General features: G+C 43.4%; 1 protein-coding gene across 1 annotated transcript; it reads right to left on the bottom strand.

Annotated features, from left to right (window-relative positions):
• Nucleotides 1–1895: 1895 nt before the first annotated feature.
• Nucleotides 1896–15876, bottom strand: LOC126419434 (uncharacterized). The gene is made up of 3 exons (XM_050086623.1): nucleotides 15514–15876; nucleotides 5689–5969; nucleotides 1896–2061 (listed from the first exon to the last, which is right to left on the bottom strand). The coding sequence occupies exons 1-3, from the start codon at nucleotides 15874–15876 to the stop codon at nucleotides 1896–1898; spliced, it is 810 nt and encodes a 269-aa protein (XP_049942580.1).
• Between the last annotated feature and the right edge of the window lie 861 nt (nucleotides 15877–16737).

Genomic DNA, 16737 nt, shown 5'->3' with positions numbered 1-16737 from the left:
TCCTTCGGATTCTTCCAAAGGATCTCAGTCTGGCACGTGCTTTACCGACTATTAAGTTTATATTATCATTCTATTTTAAAGCACTTCTAATGTTTACGCCCAGATAATTTATGGTATTAACTGCTTCCAGTTGGTGACCTGCTACTTTGTAGCTAAATGATAAAGGATCTATCTTTCTGTGTATTCTCAGCACATTACACTTGTCTACATTGAGATTCAATTGCCATTCCCTGCACCATGCGTCAATTCGTTGCAGATCCTCCTGCATTTCAGTACAATTTTCCATTGTTACAACCTCTCGATATACCACAGCATCATCTGCAAAAAGCCTCAGTGAACTTCCGATGCCATCCACAGGGTCATTTATATATATTGTGAATAGCAACGGTCCTACGACACTCCCCTGCGGCACACCTGAAATTACTCTTACTTCGGAAGACTTCTCTCCATTGAGAATGACATGCTACGTTCTGTTATCTAGGAACTCTTCAATCTAATCACACAATTGCTCTGATAGTCCATATGCTCTTACTTTGTTCACTGAACGACTGTGGGGAACTGTATCGAACGCCTTGCGGAAGTCAAGAAACACGGCATCTACCTGAGAACCCGTGTCTATGGCCCTCTGAGTCTCGTGGACGAATAGCGCGAGCTGGGTTTCACACGATCGTCTTTTTAGAAACCCATGCTGATTCCTACAGAGTAGATTTCTAGACTCTAGGAAAATCATTATACTCGAACATAATACGTGTTCCAAAATTCTAAAACTGATCGACGTTAGAGATATAGGTCAATAGTTATGCACATCTGTTCGACGTCCCTTCTTGAAAACGGGGATGCCCTGTGGAAGAAGGGGGGCAAGTTCCTTCGTGTACTCTGTGTAAAATTGAACTGGTATCCCATCAGGTCCAGCGGCCTTTCCTCTTTTGAGCGATTTTAATTGTTTTTCTATCCCTCTGTCATCTATTTCGATATCTACCATTTTGTCATCTGTGTGACAATCTAGAGAAGGAGCTACAGTGCAGTCTTCCTCTGTGAAACAGCTTTGGAAAAAGACATTTAGTATTTCGGCCTTTAGTCTGTCATCCTCTGTTTCAGTACCATTTTGGTCACAGAATGTCTGGACGTTTTCGTTTGATCCACCGACCGCTTTGACATAATACCAAAATTTCTTAGGATTTTCTGCCAAATAAGTACACAGAACTTTACTTTAGAATTCACTGAACGCCTCTCGCATAGCCCTCCTCACACTACGTTTCGCTTCGCGTAATTTTTGTTTGTCTGCAAGACTTTGGTTATGTTTATGTTTGCTGTGAAGTTCCCTTTGCTTCCGCAGCAGTTTTCTAACTCGGTTGTTGTACCACGGTGGCTCTTTTCCATCTCTTACGATCTTGCTTGGCACATACTCATCTAATGCATATTTTACGATGGTTTTGAACTTTGTCCACTGATCCTCAACACTATCTGTAGTTGAGACAAAACTTTTGTGTCGAACCGTCAAGTACTCTGAAATCTGCTTTTTGTCACTTTTGCTAAACAGAAAAATCTTCCTACCTTTTTTAATATTTCTGTTTACGGCTGAAATCACCGATGCTGTAACCGCTTTATGATCGCTGATTCCCTGTTCTACGTTAACCATTTCAAATAGTTCGGGTCTGTTTGTCCCCAGCAGGTGTAATATGTTATCGCCACGAGTCGGTTCTCTGGTTCGCAGCGGATCCTGCCTCATAACCTAGCAGCTTGAGTTAAAAACTGGAAGCGTTTGGCCGTGGACCGTTTCAAGGAATTACTTTCAAGTGACGCCGCACTAGTATGTCGAAGCGCGTCTTAGGCGCTCTGATGAACCTAACGTAATAGACAAAATCGGTTGTCACCAACGTCATTTCACTTGAGGCTCAAGGTACCAGCTCGGCTCGTATGTAAATGTGCACCTTCACATACGAGCCGAGCGGGTCTCGAACTGGTAGGCGGGGTTCATCTGCTGTCAGTTTCTGCTTTTCCAGCGAGCACAAAGGGGCGGCCAGTCTTAGTGGAGACGCCACTGTAGTGTGCTCTAAGTATCTATACGATTGCAAGGAGTGTGGTTTACCAAATGCTCACCGACTGGCGTACTGGCCATTCGGGAGCATGCTGCTCGTAACGCACTTTCAGGGAAGTTGAAATTAAGCCGACTGATGTGCTTGGTGTAAACGGTAACTGTTTAGAACGTGTTGCAGTGGTGTAGGGGAAATCAAGACAAATAATTTTATACAGTCACTTGTGGTCCATCAAGACAGGAAACAACCTCAAAGTGACCCACAAAACACATCTAAGCTACACCGCATGCACGGTGCGCATGATTTTCAATATCGTCTCGCCCTCTTATATCACCGCCATAGCCGCTATTAACTCTTTGAAGTTCTTTTCTTTTTCTCACTAAAACTGTGCTTGAATATAAAATGCACCTTGTTCTTGCGCTAACAAATTGTGAAACTGACATTTTTGTGTAGCTATTTTACCTCACAATTTGGTGGAATTTAAAAGCGAAAAATACGAATAAACCGTTTTGTTTCTTTGGCTATTTTACTACGAAACTGCCATTCTTGTAAGAGTTAAGCTTAGATCGAACTGTAAAAACAATTAGTTTCTGCATAACATTTAGGAAATTTATTTATCTTTCATCACCCACACGGAGAAGTTTAAATTACTAATGTTAAAGAAATTAAAAATTTCAAAAATCTAACTGACTTAAAGCGATTCCGTTAAGAGGACGAGAGGATATTCAAACTCTCTCTCGATACGCAAACACTGTGCCTTAGGAGGCTTTCAGGACGATTTAGGTTGTCTCCTGGCTTGATAGACCACAAGTGTCCTATGTCAAATTATTCGTCTCGACTTCCCGTATACGACCGTGTTATGCTGTGAGCAGGTATCGTTTACCCCCTGCATAAAGGTATCCTTATTGCTGTGTCCGTCTCGTCGTAGCAACGCCTTTAATATACGGATTGTCCGTATATAGAATTATCTCTGGTGGCTCCGCAATACTGAACTATGGGTTGTAACGCTTCGACTCATATTGCAAGTAATGTCAATGACAGATTGCAGATCGAAACACGATAATGAAATAACACACATAGTTTGATCTCCTTACACGTCAGACATCAGTAAGAGCGAGTCATTGTCATTATATTGAAAAAACTGACCAGGTACGAATACGTCTCGCTTGCTGATGGATCCGTAAAATTTACTTATGTATGTAGAAGGTTTCCGAGAGTCTAGAATTTGCACGGGTTTTGCTTCTTATCTAAATTGATACTGGTAACATCTCGGTCACAGGGCTGCCAAGGCTTTCGAGAATATTTTAATTTCAAGTTCAAAGTCGGATCCAAATGACAAAACAAAATTTTATCTTGTCATATAGCTACAAATTAACAATTTTCTGACTTTTTGCTTTACTTGTGCTTTAAAATCTTTCTTCTTGCTAAAATTCATGATTCTAGATAAACGGGAATTATCCTATACATTTTGATGAGTGAGTATACGAGAATCAAAATTTGTGATATAAATGACCACATCTTTTGACTCCACTGACTTAAAAGGTAACGTTAATTATATCGCCAAGGGACCATAGACATCAGTACGAGATACAAATTTCAACTTAATACGTCTACCCGTTCCTGATGAAAATGGCTCTTAACAGAGGGGCGGACATACAGACTTACGACAAATGACAAAACTTTTTTTCTTGTTATACAATTACAAAATTTACAATTTTCGTTTCTTTCCCTTTGGTTTTAATATTAGCCCTACCTTCTTGCGAAATTTCGTGATTCTAGTCCAACGGGAAGTAGGATTTGATGAGGGAGTCTGCGAGTGTCAAAATATGTGGCATAAACGGCCGTATCTTTTAATTGCACTGACTTAGAAGCTCCACTGTTTTCGTCGCCAAGAGACTGTAGACTTTACCATGTGACATAAATTTCAGCCCGATACGTCAGCCCGTTGCTGAGAAAAAGGGGTTTGAACAGTCGACAAGAGCGTATTAATACACTCCTGGAAATGGAAAAAAGAACACATTGACACCGGTGTGTCAGACCCACCATACTTGCTCCGGACACTGCGAAAGGGCTGTACAAGCAATGATCACACGTACGGCACAGCGGACACACCAGGAACCGCGGTGTTGGCCGTCGAATGGCGCTAGCTGCGCAGCATTTGTGCACCGCCGCCGTCAGTGTCAGCCAGTTTGCCGTGGCATACGGAGCTCTATCGCAGTCTTTAACACTGGTAGCATGCCGCGACAGCGTGGACGTGAACCGTATGTGCAGTTGACGGACTTTGAGCGAGGGCGTATAGAAGGCATGCGGGAGGCCGGGTGGACGTACCGCCGAATTGCTCAACACGTGGGGCGTGAGGTCTCCACAGTACATCGATGTTGTCGCCAGTGGACGGCGGAAGGTGCACGTGCCCGTCGACCTGGGACCGGACCGCAGCGACGCACGGATGCACGCCAAGACCGTAGGATCCTACGCAGTGCCGTAGGGGACCGCACCGCCACTTCCCAGCAAATTAGGGACACTGTTGCTCCTGGGGTATCGGCGAGGACCATTCGCAACCGTCTCCATGAAGCTGGGCTACGGTCCCGCACACCGTTAGGCCGTCTTCCGCTCACGCCCCAACATCGTGCAGCCCGCCTCCAGTGGTGTCGCGACAGGCGTGAATGGAGGGACGAATGGAGACGTGTCGTCTTCAGCGATGAGAGTCGCTTCTGCCTTGGTGCCAATGATGGTCGTATGCGTGTTTGGCGCCGTGCAGGTGAGCGCCACAATCAGGACTGCATACGACCGAGGCACACAGGGCCAACACCCGGCATCATGGTGTGGGGAGCGATCTCCTACACTGGCCGTACACCACTGGTGATCGTCGAGGGGACACTGAATAGTGCACGGTACATCCAAACCGTCATCGAACCCATCGTTCTACCATTCCTAGACCGGCAAGGGAACTTGCTGTTCCAACAGGACAATGCACGTCCGCATGTATCCCGTGCCACCCAACGTGCTCCAGAAGGTGTAAGTCAACTACCCTGGCCAGCAAGATCTCCAGATCTGTCCCCCATTGAGCATGTTTGGGACTGGATGAAGCGTCGTCTCACGCGGTCTGCACGTCCAGCACGAACGCTGGTCCAACTGAGGCGCCAGGTGGAAATGGCATGGCAAGCCGTTCCACAGGACTACATCCAGCATCTCTACGATCGTCTCCATGGGAGAATAGCAGCCTGCATTGCTGCGAAAGGTGGATATACACTGTACTAGTGCCGACATTGTGCATGCTCTGTTGCCTGTGTCTATGTGCCTGTGGTTCTGTCAGTGTGATCATGTGATGTATCTGACCCCAGGAATGTGTCAATAAAGTTTCCCCTTCCTGGGACAATGAATTCACGGTGTTCTTATTTCAATTTCCAGGAGTGTATAAGGGTTCCGTTTTTTACCGACTGAGGTACTGAACTCCAAGTACTATAATTTCCTCATTACACTCTCCATTTACTCTTAAGTAAAATAAATACCTTGCAGGGAATTGCGTAACATTTCATTCCTTTTTGCATCAATCCGTAAGAAAATGTAGGCAGGTTGTAATGCCAAAAGTGGAACCGCGCCAGTTACACCGTTCGCCTTCTGCGCTTCCTCTGCCTATCACTGTCGCCCATACCTGATGATGTCCTGGTGCCTCTCGATGCAGAGGCACAGCTCCCTGTGGGCGGCGTCGCGAGCTTTGGCGGTCTGAGCCACACAGCCACGTCCGCGACTCTTCTCGCTGCTGCAGACCGCTTCATCGAGACGCAAGCTGCTCAACCGTGAGCTCAGCAAGTCCAGCTGCAACGCCGTCAACTCCATGATCCCCATGAAGAGGCAGTCGAAGCCGAGGGTGATGATAGCTATGGTGAAACTCGAGACGCACTGCAGTGCGTATGATAACTCGTACAATGGCACCTAACAGAGAAACAGTGGAAAGTCAGGAATACACATTTCCTGTGGTACTACAATAATTGCTATGAAAATATCGTTATTTGTTTAGGAACTCTATGATATTGCTGCATCATGGGAAAAGGCAGATCAATAGAATTTGTGTGGTGCGTGAGTCTGGAACTGGGATCTAATTTTGGAGTCGAAATTAGGAGCGTCCTTTAGTCGTGGCGTATAGCCCTCATGGATGTCGTCTTACAACTGTCAATTGTGTTAGCCAGAATCACGTTTCAACTTCCCGTCTCTTTTTATTTACTTTTCCTCTTTTCCTTTTTCTTCTTTTTTCGTACTCTCAGTCTTGATTTTGTGCTATAATTATCACCCAAGAAATCATAACCGAGCGAGGTGGCGCAGTGGTTCGACACTGGACTCGCATTCGGGAGGACGACGGTTCAATCCCGCGTCCGGCCATCCTGATTTAGGTTTTCCGTGATTTCCCTAAATCACTGCAGGCAAATGCAGTCTTCCCAAAAACAACCAACCAACCAAGAAATCATACCGTTATTTTTAACTACATCGGTTACCATCGCTCATTCTTTGTCTTTAACTTTATAATTTAAAATTTAAGATGTCTGGTCGAATCGCATTTTTCGTCAGTTCTGCGTCAACGTGTAGAACAGCTGACAACGATTTTTCAAAAGTAAGATGTAGCTATGTTTCTTTCACGGCACCCACCACATAACAATACATATCATCAGCGACCTGAAAAGATTGTCTAAATCACCGAAATCCAGCTTTTCCGGAGTCTACCATGAAAGATTTTAGTGGGTTATCGAATGAAGGAAGGAGCCGCTGCTGTTGCTTGTAAAAAACACATTTCGCATATATGTTTCCCAATTTTTCTGATTTTCCATTTAATGAAACTTTTGTTCGTTTATAAGCATTTTGAAGATTTGTGCTCTATTTATGTTTATGTTTGAAATTTAACGTCGAAGTAACTGAATGGTATAGGCGTAGTTTAAACCTACAGTTCGCATTTTGGCGGCCTGCAGCCTCAGAACTATTTTTCCTTTTGTTGTGCGACTGACCTTGAAACGTTTCCGACATGAAAAACAGCAGCTTTATTGGAATATTTGCCACTATAAGAGCGCCTTCCGATGCCTGAACACATGAGTGATATGTCACTCTTCGGCTACCAGAACTTGTGTTAGAAATATGGAGGTGTAATAATATGTTACATGGTTGGCTTGCAACGAACATGATCAGTCTGTTTATGTTCAAGTTGTAACGCCGGAAATGCATATCCTGCTATTTCCATCTATTGTACTATAAATTTTTCCTTATTTTGTTACCTGAAGATATGACACTTCTGTGTCTTTGTATGTTGTAATTGTTTTACTATAATAAAATTATAAACAGACGACCAGTTGCAATGGATAAAGAATTCTTTACCTAGGTATCGACAAATGTAAATTCGTCTTCTTCAGAAGGTGGCAATTTTACATCAGTAAGGACTAATGTACCATCGCCGTTTTTACAAATGTCGGCATAGATCCATTTGTCAAAATTGAAACCGGTTGTGAGCTCTGCAAGATCCATGTACTAATTTATATTTACGTGACAAACCCTAATTCTAGGGCTACATTTCAATTTTGACAAATGTATCTATGCCGACATTTGTAAAAACGGCGATGGTACATTAGTCTTTACTAATGTAAAATTGCCGCCTTCTGAAGAAGACGAATATATATTTGTCAAAACCTAGGTAAAGAATTCTTCATCCATTGCAACTGGTCGGCTGTTTATAATTTTATTACGTGGAACTGTTGCTGTTGGGCAGCTATGCTTAAAATACTATATATATATATATATATATATATATATATATATATATATATATATATATATATATATATATATATATAAATCGATGTATTATTGGTTTGTTCTGTAAATATTATTTGTATTTTTACGCTGGGTCTTGCCTAGGGAAGACTATGCTATTACATCGATAGGTCCTGTGGAGAACCAAAGTGCTTAGAATCTTTGGTAGTGTTGGCTCTGCCGTGTGGAGAGCGGGCAGAGGAGAGTCTGGCTGGAGTAGGGCAGTGGAGGAGGTGTGTTGAGTGACGCTCCCACGAATGGCCGCGCTTTCGGGGTTTGGCAGCATGTAATTGCGCTCGACTTGCTATGATAGTTTCTGGCTCGGTATCGTGGACGGGAAACATTAGCTGGCACACATCAAGAGCCCATTTCGCCTGGTGACCGTGTCGACAATAAGGCGCGCCAACATCCAGCTTCTGCAACAGCGACGGCCGACAATAAGTGGTTGTCGCCACCTCCTCGATCGACGACTTTAAACCTTCAATCAACCAACAAGAAAGACTGGAAGCACGTAAAGTTTTAGAACTGTATGGCAGACCTCAGCTTTTCAAACTGTTCCATTTGCATCACTAAAATAAAGCAGCTTAGCATGAACCTTTGTTGCTCATTGTCCCAATTGCATTACCAAGCAGGGGCTCTTCCTTTTCCGAAATGAACCCGTTTGTCGTTGATATTCAAATGCCAGCCAGCATTAAAGCAATATCATTCCATTTCACTGCTTTAATTTCAAAGTTCAGTTAAAGTATTCATAGTTGGCTACAATATTTAGATTACACAAGCCTAAATTAAGAGTGCGAGTTTTGTTCAGTTTTCACACAACACGTGTCAACCTTCAGTTGCCACGCTTTTGGTGCTATTTATATGTGCAAAAATGGTTCAAATGGCTCTGAGCACTATGACACTTAACGTCTGAGGTCATCAGTCCCCTAGAACTTAGAGCTACTTAAACCTAACTAACCTAAGGCCACCACACACATCCATGCCCGAGGCAGGATTCGAACCTGCGACGTAGCGGTCGCGCAATTACAGACTGTAGCGCCTAGAGCCGCTCGGCCACTCCGGCTGGCAATTGTTACATGTGCATTAACCTTTCTTTTTCAGTTATTGTAGTAGTTGTCCATAGGACTGGCAACCGTAATTTTCCCCAAATCTCAAATATCTAATTAATGCCAGTTAATTGTTAACGTAAAGACCGCACATTTAGTTTCTTCATTAACTTTACCCTTTTTCAAAATTAATTTCATCAATTTCATCTGCATTTTTTCCTTTCATTTAGATGTAACCCTTTCCTCCATCTTTACCGACAAATTAACTTCGGTGACGATTACTTTTTCCCAAATTTCCCTTAGGTACATGCGGTTTAATTTTTCACTGTCATTAAGGCCGATAAGTGAGGCGGAGGCTACAAAGTCAACCACGTAAACATGTAATCCTCTGGTTTTTATCTGAACCAGAATTCCGACGATGGCTAACACCAAAACGTGTAAAAATGGACTAATGAATGAAGAAATACTGGTTTCTAGTTTCTCTGCATTACAATTCCTCAATCTGCAACCAAATCAGCAAACTGCGGACTACGTAAATTATTCACCATGTCACTTCCCTCCTGGGCTTGGTGCAGGAAACAGGATCCAAGGGTCAGTCCTAAGAAGACTGTTGTAGTACCATTTACGAGGAAGCAGATCCAACACACGAATCTCAAGCTTCTCGATGAAACTCTATCAGTGAAGGGGATAGTGAAATATCTAGGGTTAACTCCGGATGAGAAACTTTCGTGGCCCCCTCACATTAGGAGCACCTGATCTAAGGTGACAAGTACTCTAATGAGTGCCAGGAGAGCTTGTGGTAAAAACTGTGGCTTAAGCCCCAACAGTATGTACTGGACATACACCACGTACTAAGACTTATGATCACTTATGGGGCTACAGTGTGGTGGAAAAAGGCAGAGCAGCAGGTAGCTGCTAAGGAGCTTGTTAAGGTGCAGAGATTGGTCTACTTGGCCATTACAGGCGAAATTAGCAGCACACCCACTGCTGGGATGGAAACCATGCTGGACTTGCCTCCATTAGACCTGTGGGTAAAGATGGATGCAGCAGCTGGAGCACACAGGTTAAAGACTGGCAAAAACTGGATTTCACTTGGGTATCCAGGATCCCACACTAAAATACATAGGTATGGTTGGGGAAATGCCGGCCGATTTTAATAACTCCCACCTGCTTCACCAAGCCTTTCATTGTAGTAATTGGAAGTTGATAGATCTGGGAGAACAAATTTCAACATCGCAATGGGGACATAGTCATGTTCGCTGACGGTTCGAAAACAGACCAAGGTGTTGGGGTCGGGCTGGAGAGTGTAATCTCTCTAGGAAAGATGGCCACTGTGTTTCTAGCGGAAATATCTGCTGTCAGGGTGTGCGTGGAGGAGAATTTGCGGAGGTGCTACAGAGGTCGTAGCATTTTCATTTATTCAGACAGTCAGGCAGCCCTGAAAGCACTGGCAGCCTCTGCAACAAGATCAAAGATCGTGGCAGAATGCCACAAAGTTCTTGTGGAGCTAGGAGAAAGCAACAGGGTAAACCTATTGCGGGTCCCTGGTCACTCAGGGATCAGTGGTAATGAGCAAGCCGATAGGTTGGCCGGGATAGAGCCGATGACACCTACATACAATGGGGATAATAGAAGAACACCCCAAATGTAGGATGTATGGTGTGGGCGAGGAAACCGCATCACATTTGATCTTCGAATGCGAGGCACTGGAAAGTAAAAGACGCAGAATATTCAGATCAACCAGAACTGAAACGTTTGTGTCATGAGAAATAACAGCTTTGATTGGAATAATTGTTTTTAGCAAAGCACTGGTAAAGGGACTCCTTGCACTGTTCAGAGCCACTGGTTGGCTTTACTAGAGACATAGGGAATGATACCGCACAATAAACTCTGCTACGGCGCGGGCAGCAGCGGGCTTGACCAATGTTGTTTTTGCTTCCCTGATAAAATCAAATCAACTCAGAAAATTCTTCCTGGGCACCTTTGTGGGCACACCTGCATTCCAGTTTCAGTTGCAACAATTTTAGATGGTACTGAACGACGATATGGAGACTGTACACAGGGTGGTCAGAAAAAAATTGTATGGGAGATTGTGCTGAGAAATAACTGTTAAGAAGAAATTCAATATGTTGCGCTGTTTCTGAGCTACTTTGGATTGACGTTAGCTAATCAGGTCGTCGTGCTCGCAGCCTGAAGGAGCCTGCCCGAGACAACGTCGCCAAATGAGTTCTTCGTTTGGCTTTCGCAAACCGAACAAACGTAGGTTTTGCTCTCCTAGCTTAAATATGTCACTTACGAAACAGCATTTGAGTAGGTGGCAACTCACAGACCAGCGATGTCCGTTGCGTTACTGCATTGTAGCGCGTGCTAGTGCTTGAGTGGCCCCCTTTAGTGCTAAATAACTCGGAAACGAATCGAATTTGTTTCTGAACAATTATTCCTCAGCACAATCTCCAATGAAGTGCCATTACAAGCTTTTCATACTGTTTCTGACCACACTGTGTACAACTGCAAATTATGTTGGTTATATCAAGGGGCATGCCTGGAATCAGTTCTCGATTTCAAACCCGCTGTTATCGATTTTGTGAAGGGAAATGGAGAACAGGCATGAAAATTAGAACATCTGGAATGAATTGCAGACCTCGAATTTTAAGTGGAATTCACTGCACACCGGACACAATAAGACATTGCAGAGCGTGAAAAATTTCTGTTTTGGTGGGGATGTATTTAAAAAGAAAACTGCGTTATGGTAGTGACAAACTCCGACAAAAACACCGCCTATTTCCCTAACTCACTGGTGTTAAAGAAAACGCGTGGTCTGAAGAATTCTTTGTGGCCTTGAGAGAATCACAGGGATATTTAGCACACTGTCAATTTTGTATCTGTTTTCGAGATCATTTGCCGTTTCAATTGAAAGCACCCCTGTTCATGTGCGGATGGAACTAAGTGAACTGCAATGTAATTCCTGTTTAAAAGACGATTTCTTATACTTTAAATCTGTCCAGGTTTACCTCTGGGAGAGTTTGCACGTCTCCATAATGAGTTTGCAAACGAAATAAAACATGAGAGTCGGTCAAAAAATGTCCGGTCGAGAGGTTTCTGCAGCTTATATGCAATACAGCGCAACTGCGATGCGTTTATGAAAGCACCGACACGTAGGCAAGGAATCAGTGTGGCAGTTGTGCCTTTCACACACACGCGCGGTAAATGCGGAAACGTGATCTCTGGCTACATTATTATCAAATGTGTCCAAACAAGAGCTGTAATTCTTTTGTTGGCTGCTAAATGACCAACACCGTTAGACATCCATCGGAGAATGAAGAATGTTTATGGGACAAAAAAAAAAAAAAAGGCTCGAAGGGACGACGATTGCTGTCTGACTAGGATGTGCAGCGGGGAGTTGCAGACTTCTTCATGCAGCACGACACGTAGTTTTACCTAATGTATATCTTCAACCTGACGCATCGGTGGGATAGTTGCCTCAATGATCAGTGCGATTTTGCCTGATAGGCATATCGATTCTGGACTGTACCGTCTTGGAACCGAAACTTTTTGATCGCTCGTTATATTTCGATAAACATAATATGTTTTTGATTATGAAGCTAAATACGTCACAATTATGAGCCAATCTGAGTGCGAAAATCTGAAATATTGTCTGTCCGTATGCCGACAGTAATAACAGATATATTACATCTCAAGCGCTCCAAAAACAATTAAAGATTACTGATTGTAAGAGGTCCATGACTAAGGAATTTATTGCTAGCGCACTCGAGCAGATGTAATTTCGATGGATTGCTCACGCGCTGCCTGCGATATGTAAGCTATAAGAGAATCTCAGGCCAGAGAGCAGTGTTGGCTGCAGTAAGAGCAGTGTCAGTAGGAGTACGTAGTTGCTAGCAGTCGTGTGTATGGAGTTGGCCGGGCCGGTCGTGGGGAGAGATGTCGGTGTCTGAGCGACGTAGTATAAAGTAAAATCAGCCACACGCATATGTAGTCTGTTAAACTAAATTTGTACTATTGTTATATCAAGTCCCATGTAAACATTTCAGAAAATCTTTTAATAATAATCTGTTTTATATAATTAACTTTTTCACAATCATTCATCTGAATTTAAAGAATTTGCTAATTTCTTCAATCGCTGGTCATCCCTATTATCGAATGGAAACATCAGTTGTTTCTTTTTGTACATGACAAATCTAGTGACCAGCATTGCACTGGGCTGTGCCAGAAAAATTTCTTATAGGAGCAGATATGTACGTGTTATCCGGCGAATTCATTGAGGTAAGAATTTTCAGTTTATTCAGTATGATTTTTCAGGGCCATGACGCAGCACTGTTGACGTCTAAATTTACCAGTTTAGATTGATAGCTAATTATTGAAAGGTTACACATGAGTCACATTTTTTTATTTGGAGGTTAGTCACACGTTATTATTGCGAGGTTACGGAATAAAACTGTTGGGGGGTTACACTGAATGTGAATGCTATACTTATTTTTTTATTGTTGGGAGGTTACATGATATTTTGTTTTCTTAGTAATTTATGCTGTTGAGAAATGTAAGACACAATACCAAGTCATATGCAGTGCGACTCCATTGCGTTCGCAGTTTCTCCCATTTCGCCTTCCTTGCACTCAGACAGCGTGCGGGGGATATGTGCAGCCGGACTGAACGCTGTGGCAGTCGTGCCAAATTTGGGCCGTCCGGTCTTTGAAGAATGATGTCAGTGTACGATTATACCTCTCAATGAGCGGATTAGAAGAGCATTTTAAATTTTAAAACTGGATAAATAACTATATGAAATAATGAAAATAAAATTTTTGTTTTCCGTTGGAAGTTGTTTGATAGACAATATGCACCTGGAATTAAAAATTTTAAACGGTATTTTATCAATGGAGCATAAAGGGCGAACAGTATAAAACGTTACAACTCAGCAAAACAACCTCGATAGCAACAGATGTTTGTTTTTAACAAAGAAATTCGCAAAACCGCAGTGCAAATTGAAAAGTTATTCTTTTTTGTTTTCGCTGCCAGTTTTGGCAATTCAGCTGCAATCAAGTCTTCGAAGACTTGAGAGTTCACAACATCCAGAAACAAGTGGCTCCAGTACGCTCAATCCGATAATTTTAGAGATGTGCGTATGAGGCCTGAAGATGGCATATTGAATTACTGAATCTGGTAGCGGAAATTTTACTTCTCTATTTGCACCGCTGTTGCCGAATTTCTTTGTTAAATATTTTACCAGCCGCTGTCCCAAGTCCACAATGGATCAACAAAGTCTGGATATTTGTTTTCGTTGGCAGTAGGTTTCGGTCTACAATTTAAACCATCTTCAGGCCGTAAGCACCATGATGGTGGCCGGTGACGGTGTAGACAGCCATACCCATAAGCCCTCGTTTGTCCGTTGTAATGTAATAAAATAATTTTTTTTATTATTTTGTGACTATTAGTGTAATGTAATAAAATAAAATATGGGCCGTGACTTATACAAAAAGAAACACACATTAATGCAGTGGCTCAGAATAAAAGAGAAATAACTAATGTAGAAATATTATTAACAGGGTAATATGTTGTTTAATTTAGCCCGACGTGTATAAGAACTGAGTAACTAGCTCAGTTCTCAGGGTAGTTACGTAATCGTCGATAATTAATTGTCCTTATCTTATTTCCCAACACTATGTATATTATTCCAGGTTCGTGAGAAGTCGTGTGCTTATTGCACCAGAGAATATTTGCCAAGTCTGTTCGATGAACACTGTCGTAATACGTAACTTATCGCGGTTTCATCTCGATTCCCCAATATAAGATAACAAGAGTAGCATCTACAAATGAAATCCTATAATGGAACTGGAATCTTGTGACCAGACCTTTTCTGCCTGGGATGTTCTCTCGTGATATAAAGAAAATCTGCAAATAAAATTGTTAAATTATTACTAGCTCCGTCCGGTCTCGTGTGATCTAAAATAAAGTTAATTGTCCTAACCGACGGCACATCCCGTGGTTGAGCTAAAAAGAGAAATGTTAAAGATTTTTCTAAGATGGCGCCTAACAATGAAAATTCTTTGTTAAGGCCCATATCTACTTAACGCAGTGAAGGTATCAGACTCACAACCGATTGACCACATACACAAATTCTTTTGACAAAATAACCATTATATTTTTCGGGTTTTAAGTACAACTTACATTATCAGCTGGTACAGCAAGATGAGCTTTACACAAGAACGTCCACTTAGGTCCGTATCCAAGCAGATAAGATAAGCGAATGACAAAGGAAAGATAGTTCATGCATAGAAGCGCAAGAGTCCATGGAATTACATATCCATTGTAGTTCCATGTCTTCTTCTTTGGCGTACTTGTCGATCACTTATAAAATTTATCGTAATATTAAGTTTACATTTTTATAATCCCAGTCCACCCAGGAGAAACAGTACACCATCTTCTTACGGATGTTGCTCCTCCACTGCCACCAGCTACCATCATGGTGCTTAGGGTCTGAAGATACTCTAAATTATAGACCGAAACCGACTCCCAACTAAAATATCTGCTGCGATCGAGGAGACTGTATCACTGAATTTTAGCCTACAATTGGTGTTGGGTTGTAGTTTCGTCCGTTTAGCGGCACAGACGCCCTGTATCAAACTGACCTGTGTGTAGTTGCTCCAGGGTAGCTGCCCGAACGGCAGTTTCCTCTCTCCCGGGCTGGCGATGAGCGGCATGGGGAACCAGACGACGGCCTGGACGCAGACGAGTGCGACCAGGAAGAGCGCGAAGGCGCGCACTCGGCGGCCCACGGCCTCGGCCGCCCCCGCCGCCCCCGCCGCCAGCCCCTCCTGTGGGGCCGCCAGGCGGTCCGTGCGCCGCACCAGGGCGAAGTAGCGCCGGCGGTCGCTCAGGAAGAAGGCCAGCTTGGCGACGCCGCAGGCCGTGGTCAGCGTGTTGGGCAGCACGAACGTGATCTCGTCCATGCTGGCCTGTCCGAAGGCGATGCCCAGGGCGGCCTCGGCCATATTGGCGAGGCTCGTCAGCAGCACGGCGCCGACGTAGGCGTAGGCCAGGGCGGACTCGGACAGCGGCCACGCGCCGCAGAAGAACAGTATTCGGATGTTCACCTTCAGCAGAGAGCCCGCCGTCTCGCTCCAGGTGAAAGTTGCCGACTCATCGCGCACTAGACTCTGCCCACGCTGCCGGCCGCTTTTCACCTGACAAGCAAACGGAATCCGTACATATCATAAAAGTGGATGTACATACGTATGTACACGGTTGCTCTTATTACAGACGTTTATTCGCCCAGATCGGATAAAAATACACAATGATTACTAGTTTCCGCGAAATGAAATCGCCATTTCAGGTCATTTGTACAGCATTACGCTTTATTGCTTCCATACTACTAACCGTATTCGTGTCAGACTTTGCAGGCTGTATTTTCTCACACCACTGAATGTTCCAGGCAAATTGCGTCATTGTACGATACTGAAATGAGGAGATATGACATCATAAACATTAATACGTGAGAAACTACCGCATAATGCCAGACTTTTAAATTTATTACATCCTAGCTACTAATTCTATTCGAAACACTTCTCAGAGACATTATCCACGTCTGCCGCCGAATGTGTACAAAAATGTACCACTGTACCACACAAAGTTCAGGAGATATGACATCATAAAGACTGAGGTGCATGAAGACTGGGCTTCACACATGACGTTTTAATTAATTACTTTTTTACTGCAGTCTATCTTCACAACAGATTCTCCAGACTGTAGGCACATATACCACTGGATCCTCCTGCAAAATTATATCATAATGCAACACATAGTCCAGGAGATAGGACGTCATAAACATTAGGCTGCGTGAAAATGAAACTGCA

This window comes from Schistocerca serialis, chromosome 9 (assembly GCF_023864345.2).
Source record: "Schistocerca serialis cubense isolate TAMUIC-IGC-003099 chromosome 9, iqSchSeri2.2, whole genome shotgun sequence".
Lineage (NCBI taxonomy): Eukaryota > Metazoa > Arthropoda > Insecta > Orthoptera > Acrididae > Schistocerca > Schistocerca serialis.
Note: the sequence above shows the minus strand (reverse complement) of the source record. Positions and strands in the feature narration are given on the sequence as shown.

Bases quoted from the DNA above. Each gene is read 5' to 3' on its own strand.
- LOC126419434 (XM_050086623.1), bottom strand. From the start codon at position 15,876: ATGGCCGAGGCCGCCCTGGGCATCGCCTTCGGACAGGCCAGCATGGAC. The intron at 5,970-15,513 runs GTCAGTTTGATA...TTTCTCTGTTAG, and splicing joins CCTGGAGCAACTACACACAG to GTGCCATTGTACGAGTTATC. The intron at 2,062-5,688 runs GTATGGGCGACA...GCAATCGTATAG, and splicing joins AGGCACCAGGACATCATCAG to ATACTTAGAGCACACTACAG.